We start from the raw sequence: 27,185 nt of genomic DNA, 5'->3' as shown, positions 1-27,185 counted from the left end.
TGAAAGGGCAAACCTAGGTTCTGTAAGACACCTTCATCCTCCCTCTAGAGCATGTACTTACAGAAAGCATTGCACATTGACAAGCTCACACATTCATTTGAAAGATCTAGTGAAGAAACTGGATAAAACAAAAAATACCAAAACCAAGCCCCAGACACTGCTACACACCTGCAGCCCTGAGACACAATTTATTACATTCGGAGCAGCTGTGCACATTGAACCTTCTTTTATTGCTTTGGGGACTTGCATCACAGCTACCTTCACTTTGACAAACATTTCCTCATAAAGCTGGCTCCTGAGGAACAGGATAGAGATTTCATACCTATCTCTGCATGTATAAAAACAATAATACGTTTCCATCTGATACAAGCTGACATTTCCTTGTCAATGCAAATAGCCCTGCCCTGCCACTCCCTGAGGCTACATGCTGATGGGAGTCTCACAGCCAGACCACCCTGACACACAGCTAAATGCACTTCACTGCTGCAAACCCCAGGCTTTTCTGTGTTAATTCTTGAGCCTCTGCTTTGACCTGGCTCTGGTGGGCCAGGGCCATTGATAATTATCCACCCCACATGCTGCTGCTGTGCCCAACAGGCTCCTTGCACAGAAGGGTGATCTTCTTGCAGATATGGGGGATCAGTTTGCACCTCAAAGCACAGCAGGTTAAAAATCTGCTGCCTCAAAAAACATAGAAAGTATCATTAGAAAGCACGTGTTTCACCAATTACAAAAATTAATTATAAAGCCATATCGGGTCACTGGGTGGGAAAACAATTCTTTCACTTCACAACATTAAAGGAGAGGCAGTGCCCCACCTTCAGCAGTATGCAAATTGCAATGGATTTCTTGGGACTAACCCATTTTATTTTATAGAAATAGAATGATGTTATGCACATGCCCTGTATTAAAAGCTGCAAGACATGATAAAACATTTCCCCTTTAGGACAAGGGGAAACGGCCTCAAGGTATGCCAGGGGAAGTTCAGGTTATATATCAGAAAAAATTTTTTCACTGAAAGAATGGTCAAGCATTGGAACAGGCTCCCCAGGGAAGCTGTGGAGTCACCATCCCTGAAAGTGTTAAAAAAGGAGGAGAAATGGCACTTCATGACACACTTGGGGGCCATGGTGGTATTTATTTGAAGGTTGGCCTTGATCATCTTGGAGGATTTTTCCGACGTTAATGATTCTGTGATTCTAAATCAACTTTGCTTGCTTTGCAATGGTTAATACACCCCACACAAGCACTCTCACATAATTATGCAAGTTAAATCAAATAAATCAGAGGTGCTTCCAAGCCCTGACACAGCCCAGAGGCCTCCAGGCCCCAAGCAGCCTTAGGGGCAGCGTTCTCAATTTTGCACAGTTTCAGGGAGCTCTGTATAAACCCCTCACTGTTCTGCTGCAGGTGCAGGGATGGGAGCTGCCTCTGCTGTCTGCCTCTGTCCTTGAGACAAACGTGCCCAGCCTCATGTCACAGCACAGCTTTCCCACTCCAGGCCAGACTGGGGAGGGCTGAGCTTCTCCAGAGGCCCTTGGAAGCAGTGTTTTACAGCCTTGCTCAGATTTTTCCTCAATGCCTGCTTCTGAATTGCTGACACTGCAGGGAAAAGGCGGAAATCAAACTGTCCCTGTGTGCAGCACAGCTGGACTGTGCTCCAGAAGGGCTGCTCCTCCCTTGGGGCATCTCTGCACCCAATGGATCCACACCTGAGGGCCGGGCAGGGCCTAAACTGGCTGTATAGGCACTTTCAAATCAAACTGTGCATTTGGGGTTTTTTTACAGTCCTGAATTTTCACCCCAACCCCCTCATGCAACGCAGGAGTCAGAGGCTTAGGGATGACAGCTGCTCCCAAATCACCTGGGGTCATGCACATCCCCACGCTCCAGATGACAGCAGTGACCAGAAGCACAGCAGACCTAATTTCCAAAATCTCACATGAGCACAGGCCGCTGCACCAACAGTCACAAGCCATCTCATATGGTCTAAAAGCAATTTCCCTTCTCTTTACTGTTTTTAATGGGTTTGAGGTATTTGTGTGTTTGTTTTTAAATGAGTAACTTGCTATCTATTTTCCATTCTGATTTGTCTCTCACAGGTTTGTCTTTGCTTATGGAAATGTTTCATTTGTCCTTTTTATGAAGTTTAAAATTCAAAGTTCTGTCCTATTTTTAATCAACTGTCTGTATTAATTTCCTCTGCAATTCAGACAGAGTTTACCTGTATCAGTTTCTCGAGCTGTATTCCCGCTCACTGGATGAGCCTCAAACACAATCATTTCCTCATGATGGATTATTTTCATTAGAAAAACTCCTTTTGAAGTACATGTCTTCTCTGGATGTTTTCCACCTCTTTTGGATTTCCACCTTCTGCACTGGCTTGCCAGGGCTCCGTGCTTGTTCCTCTCCAGCCCAGCTCTCTGCAAGAGCAGGAGGAGTGCTTGGAGTATCTTCCTATCAACAAATGCTCAGGGGAGCAAAACATACTGGTTTATCTGGTTTTGCTGCTGAATCTCTAGCTGCAATCTAAACTGGTTTAGATGGTTAATAAAACTATTAAAGACCAAATAAATGAGAGTATTTAAATCCAGAGTTATGCAAAGACGTTCTTTACTTTCCAGAGTGCCTACTGCATGCCACTGGCTTTGCAAAGCTCTGATGGGAGCCTGCCTAAACATGGGCAGGCTCACAGTGCAGCTTTCAAGCCCAAAAACAAAGTTCAGTCATTTTAACAGCCACCCAGCAATGGCCATGGAAACACTCATGAGGTGCTCAGCAGCCTTTGAAGAAGATCAACAAAATAATTTTACTCCCTCATTTGTTATTAATTCCCAAGGGAATTCTGAACAAACATGTACACAGCACAGCTTTCTCTGGAAAACCTTCTAGCAAAGATCAGATGCTAGAAAGGCCTTTATGAGTAAGTCCAAGAGTTTCCTCACAAAATTCCTAGAGAAAAAAAAAATGAAGCAAACCACAGCCTCCACTCCAAGGGACTGCCTTTGGGAAGAGAGATGGAAATAAAGTGGGGCAAGGGGAAGAAGTTCCTTGCATTGTCTGATGTTTGGTGGTCATGGTGTAACCAGCCAGACAATTCCCATGAGAAAAGTCTACAAAGAAGCAGAGCCTGGCCAGCCCTGTATTTAAAAATTTCCTCAAGTATGGTTGCTACATTTAGCCTAGACAGTACATAAACACAACAGTGATTTTAAAATTAAAACTGATGGAGATATCCCAATGTGATGCTTTAAATGTGTTTAAATCATCAAGCTTCCAGTGGGTAGATATTCAAGCACTTTTTGGAAACTGTTGTCTTTTCTTCACACTAACAACCACAGATCCAAGATCCCCTATTCTTTGATCATATTTTTAAATTCCTAACTGTCTGCACCTCCTAAACCCCTAAATAAATGTTGCTTTCTGATGAGCCCATCTGGATGAAACAGCAACATCTTTTGTTGATGAGTGATGTACTTTGTCAATACAAGGGCAGGAAAAGAATGGACAAAAGCAATTTCTGGGCCTTCAGCTGAGACACAGAAGTAACTTCAGATGACAAGCATTAATACGGTGAACTTCACCGTCTTCTGTTTAATTTTGCATCATCATTTTGCACATCTTGAAGAACTGGATACAACTCTGAGTGTTTCTGGTATGAAAGGTCAAGGTACCAGAAATCAAAAATTGCTTATATTAAATTACATCTGTGAGTACTAACTCTGCTTGCATGGTTTTTCTATACTTCATTTTCCCCACTTACAACTGAGCTTGATTTTTAGCCATTATCATATGGCTACAATGAAAGTATTAACTTTTCCATGAACCACAAATAAATACATTTTACCAGTTCAAAACATTGAATCTGAGACAGAAATCACTTCAGCCATGCCAGCCTGGTAGAGTCACTCAGTCTCAGCAGCAAAAGGTTTCAATCAGATAGCAAAAACTTTTGTCCATCAGATTTAGATTTGTCCTGAAATGCAAGACAGACTTTCCTCCTTCCCCCTTTGCAGAGCCAAAACGCACAGAAACCAGGAAAATTAAAACCTTCTGCATTAGTCTGCAACATGCTACAAAATGTAATAAAAAGCCAAATGTCTCTCTGCCCTCCCCCCTCATCTAGTTGAATTATTATTTCAACCAGTCATGTAGTTGCAACTCTGCCTACATCTCCAAAAACTAAACAATTATGCCACAATAGGGGTATTTTGTTCGCTCAGAAAAAAAATCATCTAATGAAAAACTATGTTGGTGGTTGAATCCGTTTCCTTTAGGAGGAGCTGGCTGTAATCTCAGTGGGACTTGTGGTTTCAGCTATTCATACTGTTCATAGCAGTTTCTGTTTTTTCTCAAAGCAACGTAACCCAGCAACACAGAGAAAAGCTGTGATTAACTTCTGAGATACGAGATGTCACGGCAGCGCGAGTCGCCTCTTCACCAGGAGAGACATAAATCTCTGCTGCTCTGTTTTTGCACAGACACCTCACATCTCAGGCAGAGTGGAAAGCAAAGTTGGAAATCTCTGAAACTTTCTGTTTCACCCAAGAACAAGTTGACTGGGGACTCGTGACTCTCAGACAGATCATCCTTCAGAGCTGCAAGAAACTGCATCTCTCAGGGTCTGATCGATTCCTTCAGTTCCTTGCCAACCACAGGAGAGCTTTAAAATTAACAAGCATTATATTAGCTGACTTTACCTAAGGAATAGCTATCAATTATCCACACACACAGAAGACATTTCCTTTTATTTGTATGCAAATGTCCATATGTGGTGGAATGAAACTGGAAGGGAACATGTGGGCATCAAAATCTTACATAAATTATACACTTTTTTTAAAAATGCACTAAAATGTTTGTGTCAATCTCAATAAATAAATTTATAGAAATCCAAAACACCACAACCAACCAAGCAAGCAATTAATAAAGCTAAGGGGAATAATCAGAATGATGTTAAGGGAAAAAGAAAATAAAACTCTTTCCTTTATCTCTTGTATGAGGCACTTAGGCTTGCCCTGATCTCTGAAGTACAACAGCTACACAGGAAGACATCCAGGCTCTGTTATTTGAGATACTGGATAATTCCTAATTAATTTGCTTTAAAAAAAAGTAAGACCAATCTGGCTGTCCCACCAACACACAGATCTTTGGAGAAACTCAGCTCACACTGGCCAGCACAGCTCTGCTGTCCAAACCTTTGGGACAAGCACCAGCCTTCCCCTGCCCAAGCACTTTCCTAATGGACACACTGATGCAGTCCCTCCTGTGTGCTCTGGGAGATGTTGTTTCTTTTTTTTAATGACAGGTTCTGTTATCTCCTGTGTATATTAAAACTGGCCTTTCAGCTCTTCCATTAATACCAGACACTGAAGTCAGAGGTGAACTCTAAGTGACTCTGACACTTTCAGATTAGGGCATCTCTCTGACAGGCTTCTGACACAGCCTCTTTTCATGTCTTGGGACTGCAGCAAGAGGAAAAAAAAACTGCCCAGAACTCAGGGTTTTCCAAGCTGCTCTCCAGCAGCAGTTATTTATTTCTGCTCTGCCCTACAATGTCACCCAGGTGCTGCAGGGGAAAGAAGGAGGCCATTCCCTCCTATCAAGAGTTACAAAATATTTTGAGAAAAAACTGGCAAAGGATAAGCAGATGGGCACAAGATGAAAGCAAAGCAATCCTAGGGCTGAAAGCATGACTTTTATGTTTGTAAAGCTTTTTTGTTTTGCAAAGTTGACCAGGTGGTTTAAAAAAAAAAAAAAAAAAAAAAAAAAAAAAAAGAAGGAAAGAAGGAAAGACGTAAAGAAGGAAAGAGAAAATTCAGATCAGAAAACAAGAATAAACTGAATAAATTTATCAGAGCCAAAACAGAATTGAAGAAAATTCACCCCTGCCAAGGACTAAGTGCACTGCTTGCCTGTTGCAGATGAACAAAAACAATCCAAACTCCAAACAGTCATGTCCAAAGCCACACAGGAACGGGGTGCCTTTATTCCCCTGTGCTGCTGTCTGGAAAGAAATCCTTCAGGAGCCAGATATCAGCTCTAAATTACTAGTTTTGTTACTCACAGGCCCCACAATGAAACAGGGGGTGGCTGAGGTTACCACGCTGTGGTAATAATCAAATTTAAGGGGATTATAATCATTATAAGCTAATCAGGGCAGAATTATATATTTTTAATTAGCAGCTGCTGTGTGGTTAAGGCACTAGAATCCCCAGCTGTTTGCTGCTGAGTGCAACCAACAGAATCTTACTTGAAGTGCAAAATACATGCTTCTACATGGAAAATATATAAAGGAAATTTAAAATTGCCCTTAAAATTCTATATACTGTAAAGCCTCATTATAGATAATGCTTTTTGCTTTCAGCATTGGAAAGTTCTTTGGTTTTGGTTTTTTTGTTTTGGTTTTTTTTTTTTTTTTAAGCCTGTGCATTTAATCTTATATTGAACATAGGCCAAATACAAAAATATACAATACATTTTGTATATTGTTACTTCAAACCACATAGTAGTTACTTGTAACTCCTCCAGCATTTGGTATAAACACATAGTGTTTGTCTACTCATTGTAAGTCTACAAAAGGACATATTTATGGGGAGCCCTAGGAGGTATTCACTGCATGAATAATGGAGACTGAATAAAACTTGTCATTTGGATTTTAATATAACAACAGACTTTAATCCAACATTCTCAAGTAAAGAAACAGATCTCCTCAGTTTCTGTAACCAGCCCTGCACACATTGTTGTATTTTAAAATTATTTTTCAGCTGAGAACCTTTCTGTGTTATCACAGAGAGACTTCAACTGGCACCAGCCCCCAGAGATCTTGCTTAGTTTAAAAATAAAGCAAACCCAAGAGCCAGTTCAACTGAAAACAAAAAGGTTTTGTTAAAGCTGCTCAGGTACAAAGAGGCTGATCAGAGCCTGCAGATGCCCGGCAGAAGTCTGCAACAAAAAGCCCAAGCAGCAAAGCAGCTGGTCTTGCCTTCAAACACGTTCTTCAGGTTCCCCGTGACAGACCAGCCTCCTTCTCCACAACCCAGCAGATTTGTGACATTCTGGCCAAACCCAAGCGGCAGCAGGACTGCACCTGAGCACAGCCAGGTCCTTATTCCACAATCAGGCTCCCCAGTCCCTGTTTATACCTTAAGGTAAATCCACAGTGCTGGAGAAGGCTAAGCAGTCACCTTCCCATTCCCAACCCTCCCAGAGGGCAGGGCTCTGTCCAGGGGAGCAGACAGCCAGGCTGCTGGTGATGAGAGCTCTCCAAGCCAAGCCCAAAGCCAAAGCCCAGCTTTGGATCTGTTTCTGGGTCCTGCACTGTCAGTGTTGCTCTGTGTGCTCTCCAAGCCTTGTCCTGCCAAAATATCAGTGACACTTCCTCACCTGCACAGTGAAATTTTTCTGTTCCATCACCTCTCTCATCACAGAGCAGGTATGGATTCCACTGCTGGAGAAGATAAATGACCTTGGATTCATACTTTGGATAGAACTGTTCCCTACGAAATGGATGCAGTACAACCAAGACTGCACACCAGCTCTTCACAGAAATTGCTCTTTCTAAGAGTTTTCAAGCTCCAGGCAGTCCTGAATAACATCCTCTGCCATGTCTGAGGGCTTTGACTAACGGGTCAGCAAACGAAGGCTCAGATAACCCAACAACCATTCCTTGGCTTAAACACCCTCCTGTTGACTCAGCCTAACACAGCCAGCCATGGCAAGAAAAGGGCCTCCTTGAAGTGCCAAGAGCTCTTGGGTCAATCATCTGGTCTTGCAGATGGGTGCTGCTGCCAGGGCTGGCTCCTCCAAGACACCCAAAACCCCGTGGGGATTACTGACACCTTCAGACCAAGGTTATCAGTGATGGGAGCTGTACAGGACTTAAACTCTTGTCTTTCCACTCTAAAACACAACACACCCTCAGAGCAAGGGCAAAATATATTTGAGGGAGAAAGAGGCCTAAAAATACAGCTGTTACACCCAAAATATTAGCATCACATCCCTTTCAAGTCACAAGAACAGAGTCACTGAAGACATGGCTTCTGACAAGGGGTACCACAAGGAAATCAAAGACTTTCACAGAACTGTGGCACTGAGCTGTGCCCAGGCAGGCAAATAATGGGCTAAATTAATTGCCTGTAGCATGACACTGCTGGAAAATCCTGGAGGTTTTGACTGCTTTGCAGCATGGTTCTTTCAACTCCACCCCATGCTGGGGCTTTAATCTGCAGGGCTGTAATGGCACTATCAGCAATGTTAGAGGCAAGACTAAAAATAAACGAGGGACAAGAAAAATGCAGAGCTCCTCCTCCCCACAAGGTCTGGAGGGAATTTCCTGACTCAGTCAGACTGCTGGATCACTTGTTTACTTGTTACTAAGTACGAATTTTCACAGCAGTGTGTGTGGTTTTCACTGAAGTCTCAAAGTTAAAATCAACAGGGCAGTAATGTCAGAAGGAAACTAAACATCACTGACCCTCCTGAGGGACAGGATCCCTGCTGCTTCCCTGCCCAGGCTGCACGTGGTATTTCCAAGGAAAATACTGCATTTCTAGGTCAAATATGAAAATACTGGGGCAAAGACAGTCCCTTGGATGTATGGGTGAAGGACACCAGCTCCCATTCCCGTCCTATTCAATCCATTAGATCTGTTTACCCCCAGATAAAGAAGCTGTCATGCAACATTCAGAGGAGCTGAAGGGTTTATCCCTCTGCAAAGCACCTCTTCAAAGGTGCCAAGAGGCATTTGGGGAGGGAGAGGTCAGCTCTGCTCCCTGTGGCACCCACGGAGGACACAGCAGACACAAGTGATTTCAGAGCTACACAAGAAGCTGGCACGGAGATTTGTTTATGGAGAGCTAAAAATTAAGTTTGACTTTAAAATAGCGCAGTCACCAGTCGCAGCTCAGAGGGTCACATTCCTCTTCCATCTCTGCCTCCTCCCATCTCTGCCCAGCAGCTTTCCCAGACTGGCCTCCAAGCATGGCAGGATTTCCCCACGAGGGTGGCAGGCAAAAATCCATGGCTGGGGAGGTGAAGGAACCTGCTTAGGAAGGGATGCTCAGTACTTCCTACAGCGCAGGATACTTTTTTCCAGGACCAACACTGCAGCCAAGACCATTCCTGTCTGTAGCAGCCTGGCACAGCAGATACCATGGTATTTCATGACACTTTTAGGAGGTGCCTGCATGTTCACAGTCTCCAAGACAGAGGCTCACCTTCCCACTCCACTCTCTGTGGAGCTCTCCTTCTTCACCTCCCCTACCTCTGGAGCACACAGCAGAGGAAAATATAAGATTTCAAGCTTTGCAAACCTCCAGCCTAAACCAACATCCTGTAAAACTACGAGTTAAAGGCAGGAACACTTCACTTCCAAACCACAAAGGCTGTAATGAGTGTGGTTTAATTGGCTGGTACAAGAGCTGCACAGCCAGAATCAGCAGCTGGCAATGAAATCAGCCCTTCTGCATGGCAGATTGCTAAACTTTTGCCCTTGTCTGCAACGTGGTGTGTCACAGAAGTAATTCAGTACCCATAAAAAGAATTACAAAAGTATCTAAGAAAAATAAAGTGCTAGCCCAGAACTGGCAATAGATTAAGTTTTTTTCCCCAAAAGTTTCTAGTTGTAGACTCTATAGGGATGAATTTCTATGTGCATATATATAATATTCTCCATAAGAAACCTGTATGTTTTAGGTGTCACTTAAAATCTGGCCCTTTAGAGATACTGATTTTAAGAGGCTTGGTACATATTTTAAAAAAAATCTCATTATTAGAATTAGAAATTAGATCCTTTGAAAAATCAGTCCCAAGTGACAGAAGTCTCTATCAAGTGTTGATGGCACATTTCCTTGCTTCATTTATTTAATACATCACTCAGCTATTCACACATGTCCAACTTCTCCCTTAGAGGTTTACAAAGCACACAGCAAGTTAGTTTGCATCTAACTTCAGAACAGCCAGATTAGTAAGGAACAGGGTTTTATAGCAAAGCTTTCCTTTCATCTGGGGCAAAAAGCTTTCAATCTTATAAAGCCAGTGTAGTAAACTTTCAAGCCAAGGTACTTCATAGAGGTAGCTGGGGCTCATTGCTATCCTATGCCCTTGATGGAGTTAGTGGAAGTTTAAAAACTACCTTTTTCTCAGACAGAGAAATGCACCTTAGGCAGGCTAAAAAATATATAAAAAATAATAAAACAACCCAAAACCCACATCAACAAGAACTTGAAGTGATTTGTGTATACATATTTTAATTCAAAAAGCAAGGCTAACCTAAATAAAAGGAATACATATGAGAAGAGCAACACAGATTCTTTCTGCAAGCAGCTGAAGAATTGCTGTTCTCCTGCTGTGAGATCCTGGGTGCCCACACCCAGCAGCTTCTGTCTTGGCCAAGGCAAGGCTGAGCCCAGAAGCTGGCACTGCCTTTAGGAGATGAAATGCAGAGCAGGATTTAAACTCCTCAGTTAGTTCAGCTGCAGTACAGTCCATGCCTTCCTGCTTTTACCTGCACAACTTTATTTTAAATTGGGTCTTGTCCCCAGGGCTCCATATTAAAGGAGTTGCTCATACAACAACTCAAGAGTCAGAAGCTTTAGACGTGTCAGGACAAATCCCACCAAATGTAAATTGGTGTAATGTACAGATTTACGCTGGCTTACATGGCACTAGAAAGGGAAAGGCAGTAATTCAAGCTGCTGCACAGGCTCCCAACAACAGTGATGATAAGCATTGCTTTTCTAAGGCTGCAAGAAGGTTCTGGGAAAGGAAGATAAATCAAAACATGTCATCTTTGAAAGGGGAGCAATCCAGGAGCTAAGCCCCAGTAGCTTGACAAACACCCATCTCTTCCCAGTAAAACAGGCTTTGGTGTTATTCAGTACATAAGTTTTGCAACAGTTTTCATTCTATTTAAAATTGCATGAGGGTTCATTAATTTCAGTGCTGTGTGATTTGCCATGCCCATACCTAGGAATGCACCAAACCCTGGAAGCATTTGCCTGTTGGCAGAGGGATGGGTCCTGCCCCCTCAGCCCTGCTCCAGAAGTGGGCTGCAGCAGCACTCTGCCTTTGGTGCCTTTAGACCTGACCTTGCCAACTCCACAGCTGCCCAGGACCATGTCCCCAGCCTGGTGCCACTCACCCCCTGGAAGCCACCACCCTGTCAGGGACAGGGAACAAAGCCAGACACCGAGGCTGAGGCAGAGCCTGTCCCCACTCTCAGCTTGTGCAAGCTCACACAGAATGTGGCTCTGGATTCTCTAAAAGTCAAACACCCCCCTCAAAGAGGGAAACTTGCTGGTGTGTCATTTATGACAAACACTGCTGATAAGGACACTGAACCTGTGAGCCCACCTTGCATTTTAAAAGCACTTACACCTATATGTTGGTGCATTCTTTTGACCTGAGATATTAAATCATGCACTCTGAGCTAAGTTTTTCCCAGGTAACAAAGGGGTTTATCAGCACACCTCTGGTGGAATATTAACTCCAGTGTTTTGCTGGGAAGAGGCTGAGTTTAATTTGGATTGCAACTGCAGAGCGGGAAAGAAAAAAGGTCAGAGCAAACATGGCACCATTATTAGAGAAGTGGGTTAATTATCAACCACGGGTATGAAACTGTGTGTGTGGAAACACAGCAGCAGCCCAGTCCTGCTGGTGATGATGCTGGCTGCTGGACAAGCAGAAAGGGATCCAGACCGGTTCCAAGAGGAAAGGGATTAAAGCTCTCATGCTGTTACACAACTAAAGAAGCTGGTGCTGAAACAGATATCTGTATCTGCAGGGTGTTTGGGGTGCAATAGCTTTATTAGCCGGAGTCACCACGGCCAGCAAGGCAGGCTTAATGCCCATTAAAAAAATATTTTATGTCTGGTATCAGGGAGCTCTGCAGGGTTCAGAAATGGATCAGACATTTCTTCACATAACAAGAAGAGCCGAAGGCAGCATCTGATACTCCACAAAAGGCAACAAACAGTATAAACAAGGTATATAAAGCCTCCAGCTTGCAGGCATAAACTGCCCTCTGCCTACAAGAGACCAGGACACTCTACCAGGAGTGTGTTATTCTTCCCAGCAGGCATCTGTTTCTAAAGCTATCTTCTAAAACAGATTATATCAACCAGTATTTGCATCAGGAAAGCAGCTGAGAGGACAGCTCACCTGAGTCTGCTGTGACACATCCTACTCCAAAATAAACAGCATCAGGCAACATGGTAATTTCCAAAACCGCTCACAAAAAGAACAACAAAAACAGAAACCAGAAAATTTGTAACTGTTACTCTTTTAACTACCACTATGAGAAAAAAAAACAACACTGTAGCAAAATGTTAAATGGTAAATAAAGGCATAGCTACAAAAAGAAAGTTAAAATATTACATCAGCCCAGACTTGCCAAAACTGAAGGAATCATAACAGATAAAAGAAAGTATTGGAGGAAAAGTGGGTAAAAATAGAAATGCCAGGATATGACATGCCTGGGAGTTATAGAAAAAGCATCTGGATTGTCCTCAGATCCCCTCCTGACTGCTGTCTAACTCGGTAACCATCCCTCTTGAGCAACGGGGCAATGCCAGCCTCTTCTCACCCGATGCCATTTGGGGCAAGGCACCTTCCCAGTCAGACCAGGAACAGTTTGTGCCAGCTGCACAGACCTGGCTGCAGCCCTGAGCCTGCCCGCCAGCCCAGGGGACACGAGGGGACACACACACACAACCTTCTGCTTGTGGCCCTGGGGAAGGACCAAGCTCCATCCACAGGAACTGCATCATAGCCACCAAAAAACAGCTCTGTAAATTAATACACTGGTGCAACTCACTCCAGGCAAAAGGAAGAGCACAGAAAGCCCCATCTCAGCCTGTCAAGTTCCAGAAATATAATTTCCACTTTATTTCTGGAGCCTGTCATTTATTGAGCACTGCTAAGAGGACCCATTTCTCTGCAAGGCTTGGCAATGCATCCTCGTGGGATGCACACTGCACAGAGTGCTGCTCTCTGCAGGGCCACCTGAGCACAATGACAATTTGAAATATTTCTTTCAAAAAAAAAAAAAAAAAAGGAGCAAGAAAAAAACCTTTTCAACTGAGCAACTTTTATTTTAACAGCAGTTACAGCCAACTGCCTGGCTCAGAATCTGGTACCTGGCACAAATGTCCTTTGCTACAGTGACAGCTACAGAGAAGTAGTTGAGAATGTTTAAGCAAAAGATGCTTTGTCATTTTGTGAAGCATTAACATCACTCAACACTTTTAAAGGACATTACAACAACTTGGCTGTGAACCTAGACTCTCCTGCTTAAATTATGGATTTTATAATGCTCTGAACATCACTTCTAAAATGCACAGACTTTGGAGTGTCTCTCCTCTGCTCACTCAAGGGTCCCCAAAGTCTGAACCAGGCAGATATTTGAGTTTTCACAGCTAAGCTGAGGCAGGAGAAAATCCCATTCCATAGAAAGCTGAGGAAAACAAACCCGAGCAGCTGCATGTGGAAATGACATGAAGTCCAAAGCCACTGAGTGTGAGCCTTAGGACAGAGAAACAGGCAAGTGCACAAATGCTTTCCACGTGTTCTGGGTGGAAAGAAACGGAATTTTTTAAAGTCTAACATGGAAACCGCTTTAAGCAATTTGTCATTTTCAATAGAGGTTCTACAGTAAAAGAGAGATTTCGACAAGTCAAACAACTTCCTACCGGAACGGCTGCATGCAATGTTTAAACTACCCCTCACAGACTCCTTAGAAATGGAGTATTTCTAATTTTGCCATTCAGGAAGACTTTTAAATGTCACTGCTGTTTGATTTGACCAGTGCAGAGGAAATGCAGAGTTGAGAGAAGGGGAAAACAATGCATTTACCATTCTGCCATTTTTTAAACTTGATTCCAAGGCAGCTACTTGAGCCAGGGCTAAGAAATGCAGATATTGCATCTTTACCTCCAAGAGGGGGAAGCTTCAGTCACATTTCCTGTAAATGTTACAACTTAAAGCTCACCTGGGTATAACGAGGCATCAATGTGCAATACCAGCTGAAGGAGAACTGAGGCTGAGAGTACCTTTTAGCTGCACCTGAGCTAGAAACAATGTTTTTATGGCAAAAAGTCCTCTGACATGATCCATTACAATGGACCATAATGCTGAAGTCTCTTCTACATCAGGGACTCTGAAGAGAAATAAGCACACCACAAATATTCACTGCTGTTTCTGCCACCAGTTCAGACAGCTATCAGCATTCAGCAGCGCTGCTGCTGTGTCCCAGTGCTTGAAAGCTCTGCCCTTTGGAGGCCTTGATGAAGTTTTGTTTATCAGTTGGTGTTGCTAATGGGAAGCCTTTCCTCAGCCAGAGCTCAGGGAGGAGCAGGCTCTGCTTGACAAAGCCCACAGGCTGCTGGAAGATGCTTGAGGTTTACAAAAATGGAGCAGCCGGAGCAGAAGAGCATCAAAAGTCACCTATTATTTGTAAAATCTACCTCCATCTGCAACTAATACAGGAAAAGAGGAACACCAGTTTTAATTAAGTCTGTAAGACTGCTAAAAAAGTCCCTAGCTTTTTGAAGGAAAGTTTTGAACCTTCCTGTTGAGCACACACCCAGGGCCTGGAGGGCAGGAGGTGCTGCAGGCAGCAGAAACACTCTTTTGTCAGAATTCCACCAACGAATTATTGTATCCAGCACATCCTGAGCCCGGCTCCAGCCAGGCAGCTGATGGAACCTTCCCTGCCAACTCAACTGCACCGTGGAAAAATGCTTGTAAGTCCTTGCCAGGGGCGAGATCCCATCCGGGCAGCCCCGGCTGCGGCAGCCGCTGCCGAGTGCGAGAGGAACAGAGCAAATAAAAGCGAACTGTGGCGAGCCAGGACTCCCTTCTTTCCTCAGCATCCTCAGGGGGACGCAGGCAGAGCCATCACAGCGAGATGCAGTGCCAACTCACCCGCTTGGTCTGGGGACTCAGAGCAGATCAAAGCACCACAGTCCCCGGCAGGACACGGCTGAGCAGGCTGAGCTGCACTAAATCAATTGGAAATAGGTTTTGGTTAATCCTCCGCAGCCTTTTAATGTTGGGATTGTGACAACTTGCCCGGCTTTTTAGGCAAACAGCAATTTCCACACTGGTTTAGGCAAGCCTCAGTGCTGATTATAGCATCTTTTACAGACAAGACACAAAAAGCCCTCTGCAATGTGTTACGTTAGCACATGCTTACATTTAAGCACTCTCATTTTTACTGGGGCTTTTCTCATGTGCAACAACTTCAGCACATCCAAATTTGCCAGCCTGCAATATGACCAAGATATCCTATCCCAGCTCAGAATTATGTAAAAAATCCCTCTTTGTATTTAGCTCCTGGAAAAACTGATACGTGGGTATTTCTAGCATCAACTAATACAACTGGAAAATTGGCAACAGAAAACAAAAATAAATGGAAAAGTCACCTTGGCTAGTCCCTAATCCATCTCTTTTGCAGATAAAAATTTCAGTCTTTAAAAGGTTTTATAAGCACAAATTTTAAAAAAAACCGGAAACTATAGGGCATTTTATGGAAACACTGTTGTGGCAAAGCTCCACCTGAGCAGGACAACCTGGCAATGCAAAAAGGGAGCTGTTCTAGCTTAGGCAATTCACTCTTTCCCCTGTTTTAATGAGGATCTGGGAAGCAGCAGAGCCCCACAGCACAGCAAGAGGGAGCCAAGATTTGTGGGTCCATGCCCAAACATCCCAACGCCACACAGCCTTTGTGCTTGGCTTTCTCCCCTCCACTCATCATTGAGCTCTCCATAGCCCTCATTCTTCTCCTGTAAACACCCAGGCAGGGACAACTCTCTCAGGTCCATGCACTGCCTGGCACAAGAGGGCCCCGGACTTATCACACTTGACAGACTGACATCATGCACGCAGGTATTCACCACATTTCCCATCCTCGTAAAGGAGTGACCCTGTGTTAAAGTGTAACTGCCACCTGTCCCTGGAATGAGGGAGCTAAATGCCATTTTATGGCCTTTACCATGCCAGAGGCCTCTGCAGGACGAAACTGGGCACCTTTCCGAGCTACACTTTATAGGTGTACTCTGGATTTCCCTCCTGTGTGCTCAGAATGACTCACAGGGGCCAGACCAAGGTCTAGGGAGCAGCTGCCCCCAGTGTTTGTCAGGAAAAGGGAATCTGGGTCTTCTTCAGCAGCTGCATCACGTAACCTGAAAGCCACTGAGGTCTCATGAGCAAACCACCTCTCAAAACCAACATGTTCCTGCAGATGATTTACAGGACAAGTATCACCAAACAGTTTCACCATGGGAACACCACAATAGTGATTTTCAGTGTTTCTACAGGATCTGAGGCTGCTCGCGCATCTCATGATGAAATAATGGGCATTCTCAGACAGAATGGTGGTGGTTTCATACTCTTCCTTTCCAGTTTCCAAATAGCTGTGCCAAGAACAAATGTTAGCACTTGTGGTGAAACCCATGGCACTGGCTGTTCAGCAACCCGAGCTGCTGAAATCATGGGATTAGTTTCCATTATGAAGGAAAAATCAAGAGTGAAGAAGAGGACATTCTGGAACTTTTCACTGAAGCAGCATTTGACAATAGGGATACTAAAGTGAAAAAGTTAAATATATATATATATATACATATATATATTCACATATACACACCAGTCACATATTCTCAGAGTCTCACCCAAGAATTCAAACTATTTTGATGGGTGACACAATATTTTCACAAGCTCCTCCTCTTGGACTGGGTGCAGGCTGTGTGTAGATATAAAGTTTTCCCCTATATGTAACCTCACTGAGCAGCCAACCCTTGGACCAGCACAGCCCTGATATCCTCAGTGCCCATCTGGATTTTGCCCAGAGCAGTTCCACGCCTCCCACAGAAAGCCAGAGACAGACAGTGGGGTTTAATTGCCTCACTCCACCTGGAGCAAACAAAGCTTCCTGCAACATGAGGGATTTATAGACTGTAGCTTAGTCCAGGCAAAAATAGCTCCACGTGAAATTGGGGGAAGAATCTCAGCATGCCCATATCTCTTAATTAAAAAAAATAAATAGAAGGAAAGCTACAGGACATGTATAAAAGCATTTGGCAGTTAGATCTCCACTTGGAAACAGTTTGATTAATAAAAGCAGACGTAGGTGACAGGGAGGACCCCACAGTGCACACAGACTATACACAAGTTAACAAAACACTATATACCATTGCTAAGCAAGTTTGCTATTTGCACATCAAACAAATACACAGCGTTTGCCGGGGTACCAGCAAAGACAACCTAACAACAACAAAGCAAGCCAGCCCCTCCCACTAAGTAAACAACTTACTGATTTTATTCAGAAAGAGCAGATTCTGTGATCCTCAGAGTCCCTGCTGAGCAGCCAGCAGAACCTCTGGACTTGCTCATGCAGTCAGGCTGTTGCTGCTCCTCTGAACCACTACCAGAGCACATGGAGAAGATATTCTATATTAGTCACTTCATTGTTTAAGGAAAAATGCATACCAGGAGAAAGAGAAGAACATGGTTCTTTGTTTTGCACCAGACTAATCCCTCTTTCACCCACAGGACAGGGAGAGAACAAAGCCTGGGCTGGAGCAGTGGCTGCCAAAGCCCATCAGGTGTCCTGTCTCCAGTGCTGTCCCTCAGGCAGCAGCACTGCAAAGAGAAGACTCAGCTTGGAATTCCCCAAATTCAGCCAGTCTGGAGATCATTCAGTTCTGACAACCCCTGCCACGGCAGGGACACCTCCCACTGTCCCAGGCTGCTCCAGAACCCATCCAGCCTAGCCTTGGACACTCCCAGGGATCCAGGGGCAGCCACAGCTCCTCTGGACACCCTGTGCCAGGGCCTGCCCACCCTCACCCATTCAGCAAAGAACTTTTTCTTTGTATCTTACCTAATCCTGCTCTTTTTCAGGGGCATTGAAGTCATTCCTCCTTATCTTATCACTGCCCACCTTTGTAAAAAGTCCCTCTTCAGCTCTCCTGTGAGGGCCAGAACAAGATGATGGACTGCTGTGGGACTGTCACCAGCTAGAGAGAGCCATGCTCCTGGCTGGTCCTGCAGAAAACACTCAGCCTGTTGTTTTTAGAGACAGACCCAGCATGAACAACTCCACTGGAGACCAGGGAAAGTCTTCCCCAACCCAAAGCTTTTGGTATCATTTGTGTATCTCCTGCTGCTCTCTCCACCTCTGCTCCAGCCATCCCTGCCTTCCCACAGGGCTCCAGGGAATTGCTCCAAGGCTCAGGAACCCCCACCTGTACCCCTGCCGTTTAAATTGCTAATTGGGAGTTCCAGCTGAGCCTTTGGGAAAGGAGGAGGATGGGCATGTTCCTCGCTATTTCTAAGAAAAGCCATTTTGCAGTTATTCTGCAGCCCAGGTCCCCACCTGTCCAGTTCAGCCTGTTTGGGCAGTAACTCTGCTCTCTTATTCATCCAAAAGCCTCTGAGACATCTGAGTCTGTCATCAGTTTGGTCTAACACCCACTTGGTGCAGGATCTGTACCACTGGAATAAGACAGGTTGAACATCAAAGTTGGGTTTTTTTTTTTTTAAGTACACAATATCTGCCCAGCTTTGTTTGTGTTGAGGGAGTGGCTGTATTTTAGGCAGCTTCTTTTTCAAAGGCTTTTTGTTAATAACTAAATGAAAAACCCAGAGTTGAGGTTTTTCTCTTAAAAAACAAGCCAGAGATTAAGGATATGAAGAAAGAAGTCAGTCTCTTCCCACTCTAATTGTACTGAGACACTGACTTGAGGGCTCCAAAATTACAGATGTGTAATCCAAGACAATGAACTCTTTACTGAAGGATTAGCAAACCATGCAAAACTGATTCCTTATTCAAATGCCTTGCAATTGTGAGGGCATCTGTTCCACTTTGCAAGTCATCCCAAAGGCTTTGTTTGTTTTGATTTCCTGTTCTATTATGAAGACAGAGCACTTTGCATTATTTTCACACCGTGTAGTAAGCATTATTGTTTAGTCTAATAAGGGACAGTTAATGAAATCCAATAAATATTTTTAAAATCTTATTTTTCTTTTAAGTTACAATACAAACCCTCACAACCATAAAAACTGGAACTGTCTTTAGCCAAAAGCCAAGTGTATAAAAATATAACCCAAAACATCAGGACCTGAAGAAAACACTGTTTTGTTTCTCCAAGGTCTACTAGGGGCAGATAAAAAAAAAAAAAAAAAAAAAATCTGCAGGTTTAAATAATATTACTAACACAAAACAAAAGATGCCAGAGTCAGGGCTGAGGACTAACAGAGAGCATGATGCCATTATTCCTGCTTGTAGCAGTGGAATAATTCTGGAAACCATTTAAAATGTCACAAGAGGAAGCATGGATGGAGTGTGTGACCTTTGGAAACTGAAGGGTGGATCTCAACAAAAATATCCCATTTACCCTGAACCATACTGCTCCTGCAGGGCCAAGGGAGATGCTGGCCCACCTATTTGGTGCAGAAGGAAAAGCAAAAAATTACAATTAAGGGAGGAAAAAAAATAAATATCCCAATCTACCAACATAACAGAGCAATGCAAAAGCTGTCAAACTGCTCTGGAAGAAGGCAGCCTCTTTCACAGCTCTCTCTCAGATCAGTAGATAACAAAATCTGGATGACAGCCTAGGTTTATGTCTGTTTCCCAACACCAGATCCTTGCAGGAAGCCCCAAACTGAAGCCATCTGATGCTGTGGATCTCTCTGGGCTGCCAGCTCTGAGCCCCGACCTGTCAAACCAATGCTGAGGCAAACTGAACGAGACCAGAGCCCAAACTGAGAAAACAAAACATCAAGTGTCCAGAGAGACAGAGGAAGTGATGATAGCGGTGAAAATGGTGTTTCTGCAGGAGCTGGTCCTGCGGGCTCAGCAGAGCTGTCACTCAGCACCGAGGAGCTGCTGCTGTCCCCATCCTGCAGGAGATGCCCCCGGTGACAGGGCAAGGGAGCAGAGAGCATCTCCAGGGATCACAGGGGGGGTGACCCAGCCCTGTGCCCTTGGTGCAAAAAGGTCACTTCATACTCGCTTTCTAAAAGGCAAAAATAAATCTTTTCCACGGCTGAGCTAGAGAAAAACTCTGGAGAAATTTGGACCAGGAGGATCTGCATTTTGCTGCTGCAGGAATTGGGACGTGGAGCTGGAAGGAGCTCAGACAGGATGCAGAAGTTTGAGTACCAGCCTTCCAAGTACCACTGAGTGCTCACAGCAAGGATCCCTATGCTTTCAGCTAACATTTTGCCTCAAATTCTTCATAGTCCTTCTATAAATTCATGGCACTTGCTCTTACAGAACCACTACTCTGTGCTTTTCACCAAGAAATTTAAGTCACTTGCAGCACACAAAGATCAAAACCAAATGCCTTGATTTACAAGTTCCAGTCAAAGTCAGAGGAAGTGTGAAAAAAAAATACAAACACCTGAAATAACTAGCAGGCATAGCTCGTGTCTGGAGCTAAGCAAAAGAATGCAAATAAAAAACTTGGCCAATTATTTTTAAAAACCTCAGGAGAGGTCCCAAAGATGTGTCCTTGCCCACAGCTCAGACCCTGCTAATGCAATAGAAAAAAGCCCTTGAGGCAGCAGCATCTTCTCAGCTTCCACATTACTTCAAACTGAGCCATGCTGAAATCTAATGAGAGAGGGCTCAAATCATCACTTCTGCACAGCCACAAAAGTGCTGCTCTGAATATCTTTACACCTTAATGCAGCTGCCCTGGGGCAAATGTTTCCCTGTGCACGCACACACTGCCAAAGGAGCAAGTGTGTTTCTCAGGCATCAGATCAAGAGATACAGGAACAGCCAGAAGAGATGCATGAATGATCACAGCCTGAGCTGAACCAGAAGAAAATGACAATCCCAAACCCAGGAATGCAAGGAGCTACTGCTGGTTTGGCTTTCAAACGTGTTAAAAAAAAAAAAAAAAAAAAAAAAAAAAAAAAAAAAAAGTTCTGACATTTCTAACGTGGAAGATGAATCTCAAATTTCATGATAGCAAGTCAATAATTCACTCATGCAAGAGTTGTAACTCGGTCTTAAAACCATGGAACAACATGCAGGATGGTGTTAACATCTTATTTTGCAGTGGTGTTGAATGACTGCTCATAATTAGACCATAATTGTGATTTAATTGCTCTGTGATCTGACTGGCCATAAAGAGGGAGCCAGGAGTCCCATCTCAATGGGTGGAAAGATTAATTTTACTGGGGAAAGCGTAACCCCCTTTCATGCCACGAAAAGTATCACATTAACTCCTGGAAATTTCTATAACAGGCACAGTGTGGCTCTTGGGCTCTCCTGCCCATCTCTGGGGTGCTGCTCCATGGCTGGAGAGGATGGATGGCTGCTTTGCCACAAGCAGGATCAACTTCTAAATGCTGGCAAGTTCTACACTGTAAACTGAGGAACAGTAAAGATAAGGTCTTGCTCAAGGCAGTATTTTAATACAAGATATACAAATTTCATGAATACTAAGTGCAGTACTTCTTTAAAGAAAGAAGACTACTGATTTGTAGCAAAATATGCTCCAAGTGAGAGAAGAAGAGATTCTGCTTGGTTTTATTTTACATTTCGTTCACGACTAGTCCAATTGCCAGAGTTGAAAACAGGCCTTACAAATTCAGAATACAAGAACACCTCTGAGGTTTTCAGATGGCAACACTTCTTTCTCTCCACTTGAAACCCACCTGGGTCTGGAAAGAATTTGGGTCAGAAGCAAAAATGACTGAGAGAATTCACCGTGCGAGCGACTGGCACTGAGCTAGCAAAGACTGAAGGAAAACTTTCTGCAGCTCATGCATGACACTGCAGAGGTAAACTGGGAACTCTAAACAGCCTCTCCCTTCCCTGGCCCAGCACATCACCCCCAAGCTCTGCTCCACACTCACTGCCAGGTTTATGCAGTGCCAGGCACGGGCACTGAGCGAGGGATGTTCAGCTTCACCACTCACAAAGTGACACTCTGCTTCCCTGAGTGTGCTAAACCACCGAACACGCAGGAATTTACAGATGCATCAACTCTTCCTTATTTTTTTTTTTTTCCAAATGTTTTACCAAAAAATCCCAAAATAACAAACAGAAATTATCTCACAAGCTCTCTCAGGAAAATAAAAGGAAAATACTCAAATACCAGCTCACGCAAACTTTTTGAAAGAAGCTTGTTTTGTTCACATGAATATATGTAACTGAGTTTAACATCTCATGTAGAGCAGATGCCAGCCTGACATTGAAGCATTGAGTCACTGCACTGTATTGCAGAATTTATCTTAGGGTCAAGTTAATGTTTGAAAAGAAACAAATGCAGCTGATAGCACTGGGTAAACAGTGACTGTTTCTGCTTGGGATCACGCCTGCTCCTGTCTGCCCTGTACAGGGCTAAAAAAAACCCCACCAGCACACAACTCCTCCCTACCGTGGGATCATCCCAGCTGCAAAGCCCTATCAAAATTATTAATTGCATAAACTGCTCTCAGCACCTCCTGGTTTCAAAGCAATAGGTCATTAGGAGCTTGGGATTCTGAGACTTTTTTAGGGAAGCAAAGCATTGAAATGAGAACTGAAAAACCAATTTAATTTACAAGCATATTAACTTTGACAATTTCCCATACCAAGCATCAGGCTTGGTGTGGTTTGGCACAGGTCATCGAACCAAGGAGCCTAAAAAAACCTGGAAATCTCTCTGAATGTGTTCATCTCTCACTGAGGGAGAATGAGAACCCAGATACCCTGCCTCAAACAAAACATGGTCCTTTTTTTATGGATTCAGTCTAAATTCTTCTCTTTTGGAGGATGACACAACAAACTTCTGTTGTGCTGGACTCTGTTAACCAAGATCCATGAGAAGAAATGGTGTGCCTGATTTTGTAACTGATCAATCAATTATCAATTTATCAAAGTGAGCTATTTTGACAAATGTGAATGTATTCAAGGAAGCTACAATATTCACAGTACAGCTGGGGAATCACTATGTTAAGGCAATGCCAGCTTTACACTAGAATATGTGACCACTGCTCCTATAATTCAATCTATTAATTCCATACTCCCTGACCAAGTAATAATAAAAATGTATTTATTAACTCCACAGAAGTTAATTGCCAATTTCATCAGAACTTAGGCACAGATGTAAGATGGAAACAGTCAGTCATAAAAGCACTACATGTTAACTGAGGTTTTTTCACACATTTGACAGTTCTGAAAGTTACTAAGATACATGGCAGCAAGATTCTTCCTCTCTCCCCAAAACAGGCAACTATAATTGCACAGTTTTATTCTCAAATGTCATACCAAAAAAGAGGGCATAAGGTAAAAAGGAAGGGAAAGCTCCATTAAAGTTCTTAAGCCTTCTTCACTCTTCCAGGGTAAGCAAAGAACCAAGAAATCCCATATGACCAGTATTAAATACCTGTATTTTCATTAAGAGATTTCACAGAGGCTCCTCCTTTTTGTGCTTACTTTTCAAACTTACCACTCACAAAACGAAATAAAAAATGTTGCAAGCGAACCTGTAAGTTTACCAACTCTGGCTGAATGACAAAGCCCATGCACAGCCCATTCCACATACATTTCCATCCTTGTCTCTTTCACCAAGAGCAAGGTCAGAACCGTTATTTTCCTGCTCATGCTTGCAATGACTAACTTATAGTAAGTTTCCTGTTTTTCCAGCCTTGTAAATGTCGTACAAAACAGACAGGCAATAAAATGTGTACATTTCCAGGTTAATATTGCCCCAGCACTTCAGCACCACCCAGTTAGAAACTACGAACTGTGAGGAGGAGGAAAATCTGGGTAACTTTGTAAAAAGTTACTATGTCAAAAAAAAAAAAAATCTGGGTAACTATGTAAAAACATGTTTACAATCTTATCTGCACACTCCTTGGCTGTCTGCTCTAGTGCCACACTTTTCCTGTTGAATGACAGTTACCATTCCCATAATCAGATTTTTAATCAACACAGAAGTAATGAATTTTAATTAAAACACTCTCCTTTTCATGCTTATGATTCTGATACATGAGGGAGAGCTGTGCTTTGCAAAGAGCAGCGTGCAGATGCCAGGCTACCATTGACAGGCTTTCCAGACTACAAAAATATTTAGTGATTTAAAAACCAAATATTTATTTCTATTCCACATTCTTGGCTAATAAAGCATTTCTTAAAAATATGGAGAAAGAAAAAAAAAAAGAAACTACAAACTACAACCCCACAGTAACCAAGGGCTTGGTTTTCAGCTCTAGGTGGGAATAGTCCAAGGTTTAAGTGCCTGCCCTGACTTACAGATGGGTTTTGAACCCTTTTCTCCCACTTTCCAGGTAAACCCAACCAACATGCTAAAACTCAGCTCTCTGCCTGTTCTTTTGACCCTGTCCTGGAGCTGAGACACATTTACAACCAAGTTCTGTCATGTGCAGTTTATTCCCAGGACATGTTTTATTTATACTAACACATATTTCCAAAACAACAAAAAGTTTGATCACAAATAGTTTGGTTGGGAAGGGTTTTGTACACACCTTCCTTCACCCACCAACACCGATCACGTTGCAACACCACAAGCTGTATTTTAATACTTCTGCTAAAACAATCAGTATGTAAAAAACCCTCTGCCTAATTTCCTCATACTTTTCTTCATGCTTTTCTCCCCCTCCCACTTGGGCAGGGAAACCAGCAGGCTGGATTTCCCTCACTACTTCCCAGTGAAGTGAAGGCAGCAGGGCAAACAGGCATTTGTTTTACAAAAACTGGGTATTTTGGGAGTTTGACAGTGTTTGCTGGAATATTGCTACTGAGTCCTGGAAGGGACTAACAAGTCACTGTGCTTTGGTGGCTCAGCTCCGGGGCAGGGGCTGGAGGGGCAGCGCACAGGCTCAGCTCCTCTCAACACCATCGCTGTCATCTGCTCTGGCTCCGGAGGTTCCAAGGATGAAACAAGCACCTGCAGCCCTTCATCTCAGCTCATCAGGGACAAGACTTCAGGTGACAGTCCTGCCAGCTGGCCAGCAATGCTGTCTGCAGCTACCAGCTGGGTTGAAAGAAGTACAGGGAAAAAAACCCTTGCACCACAAGCCAGAGTGAAATCCCCACGTTTAGGATGCACAGGTCTGCATGACAAATAAACCTTCCCCTAAAGAATCTCTTGGGCAACACGAAGAAAACTTCCCTTCCTTCCTGCACTTGGAGCTGACCTCGGGGAGCTCCTCCACCTCTCACACCTCCGGCTGTCCAGCTGCAGTCCTGCTCCTCCTGCCCGTCCAACCAGCCTTGGTGGCTGCGGCAGCTCCAACAGCTTTTTGGCACTAAATTGAAGTCCTGTCCTGGAAATCACAAGCCCATTAGCCAGGCCTGTTAGCTAACCTGTTGAGTGACTGTGAAACGCACACGGATATGAAGTGGCATCGTTTTAATCCAGCATGGGAGGACTCTTCCTATCCTCTTCCTCAGCCAAACAGGAGAGATACCTGTCTGTTCCTTCACCTGTGCACTGCAGGGCTGGCAGCACGGATGTGCCCTCACCTAGGGCAAACCATGGGGAAGAAAGATAAATCTGAGCAACCTTTCAGCCAGAGAGGGAAGATGCAGGAGAGTCCAAGCTTTTTCTTCCCACGCTGGCAGCCGGCAAACACACGCTGCACTTTCAGAACAAGACTCCACTAATCACTCAGCAGCTCCAAAGGACGCTCAGCTGCTGGAGGAGGGGATCCCTGCCCCATTCCCCCAGCAGTGAAGCTCCCTCAGCCTCTCCAAGGGTCAGCCGGACACCGAGCTCCCCCGGACAAGCGCGGGTTCCCCGCAGGGAGCGCTGGCGGCTCCGCGGTGCCTTTGGGAAAGTCTCACGCAATTGCTCGCTGCGCTTAGCGCAGGGCAGGGACTGCGGGGCGGCTGCAGCCGGCTCCGGACTCAGGAGGTGCCTGTGCATCAGTGCCCTCGCAGAGGTGCGCACACGCGTGGGTGCCTCTGTCGGGGGCCCCGCAGGGCTGATGTTCGCCACCCCCGGCCCCGCGCTCGCCAACCAGCCCCGCAGCCCCGCGGGAAGCGCGGAGCGGGCTCCCCCCGTCCCGCCGCGTCCCCCTCGCACCTTGTCGGACGGCTTTCACCACGATGGGGTCCTTGCAGCTCCGGATCACTTCCAGCACGTCGTAGCGCGGCAGCCCCGACACGCGGACCCCCTGCACCTCCAGCAGCAGCTCGCCCTCGCTCAGCGCCGCCTCGCCGTCCCCCGCCGCCGCGCCCGCGTACGGGAACTCGCCGTGCTCCGCGCCGCCGAGCAGGGCGAAGCCCAGCTGCCCGCCGGGCCCGCGGGTCAGCGCGCACTGCCGCACCCGGCTGGACCAGTGGTTCTTCTTCTGCACGACCCGCGACATGGCGCTGCGCGTCCCTCCGCGCCCGCGGAGCGCGCTCGGCAGGTGCGCAGGGGGCGCGGACCCGCCGCCCGCTCAGGCCATCACCGCCCGCACGGCCCCGCGCCCGCGGAGGGCGCGCACCGCCTCCCGCCCGCCCCTCCGCGCCGTCCCTTCTCCCCTCTTATTAAGAAAAAAAAAAATTAAAAATAATTTTAAAGAGCTGAAAAAGCAAATCCGGCAGCCGCACGGTGTTGCCGCCCCTCTCCGCGGGCGCTGCGCGGGGCGCGGAGCCTTTCAGGCGATACAAAGCGCCGTTTGTTTTGTTCCAGTTCGGTCCGTCCCGCTCCGCCGCGCTCCGCGCCGCCGGCGCAGGCGCCCTGGCACGGCCCGCCCCGGCACGGCCCGGCCCCCGCCCGCTCCCCCGGACAACTTTCCCGAAGGGAGAAGTCGGTGCCGGCTCTCCCCGGGCGGTGGCGAGGGTGAACCCCCCGGCTGGAATCGTCTTTCTCCGAGCCGGAGCTCTGCCCCGCGCCCCCGGAGATGCTCATGGTCCAGGGGACGGGGGATGGCAGATCTTTGCTTTCCCGGGAGGATTTCTAGGGCTTTCCCAGCTGCAAACCGCTGCGATCACTTCTTACCTGCGCTTTCCAGGTGGTTGTTACAGGAGGGGACACAAAGTACAAGTCCTGAGGAAAAACTTGCACAAGCCCGTCATTAAAATGGTATCAAAGCTCTTGCACAAGGCTGAGTGAAAGGCATGCTCCTAGTCTCAGTACTCCACTCTGGTTTTTGATTGAGTGCTCGAATTTGAGACATCAATAATGTTTTCACATTGTCCTGTCCTCGTGTAATTGTTTAGAAGCTGGACA

General features: G+C 45.1%; 1 protein-coding gene across 27 annotated transcripts in view; it reads right to left on the bottom strand.

Annotated features, from left to right (window-relative positions):
• The window catches only part of MAGI1 (membrane associated guanylate kinase, WW and PDZ domain containing 1), a 336,557-nt gene extending 310,094 nt beyond the window's left edge, over window positions 1-26,463 (bottom strand). For 10 of the 27 annotated variants that reach the window (XM_041464660.1, XM_041464678.1, XM_041464687.1 and 7 more), the window contains exon 1: window positions 26,052-26,454. In XM_041464660.1, the coding sequence (XP_041320594.1) occupies window positions 26,052-26,337 (286 nt within the window). In that variant the 5' untranslated portion in view covers window positions 26,338-26,454. Of the gene's footprint in view, window positions 1-26,051 lie in introns of all 27 variants that reach the window. The other 17 variants (XM_041464703.1, XM_041464772.1, XM_041464735.1 and 14 more) reach the window with 7 other exon arrangements.
• Between the last annotated feature and the right edge of the window lie 722 nt (window positions 26,464-27,185).

Source organism: Pyrgilauda ruficollis, unplaced genomic scaffold (genome assembly GCF_017590135.1).
Source record: "Pyrgilauda ruficollis isolate IOZ18807 unplaced genomic scaffold, ASM1759013v1 scaffold10, whole genome shotgun sequence".
Classification (NCBI taxonomy): domain Eukaryota; kingdom Metazoa; phylum Chordata; class Aves; order Passeriformes; family Passeridae; genus Pyrgilauda; species Pyrgilauda ruficollis.
This window is presented reverse-complemented; position numbering and strand designations above follow the sequence as displayed.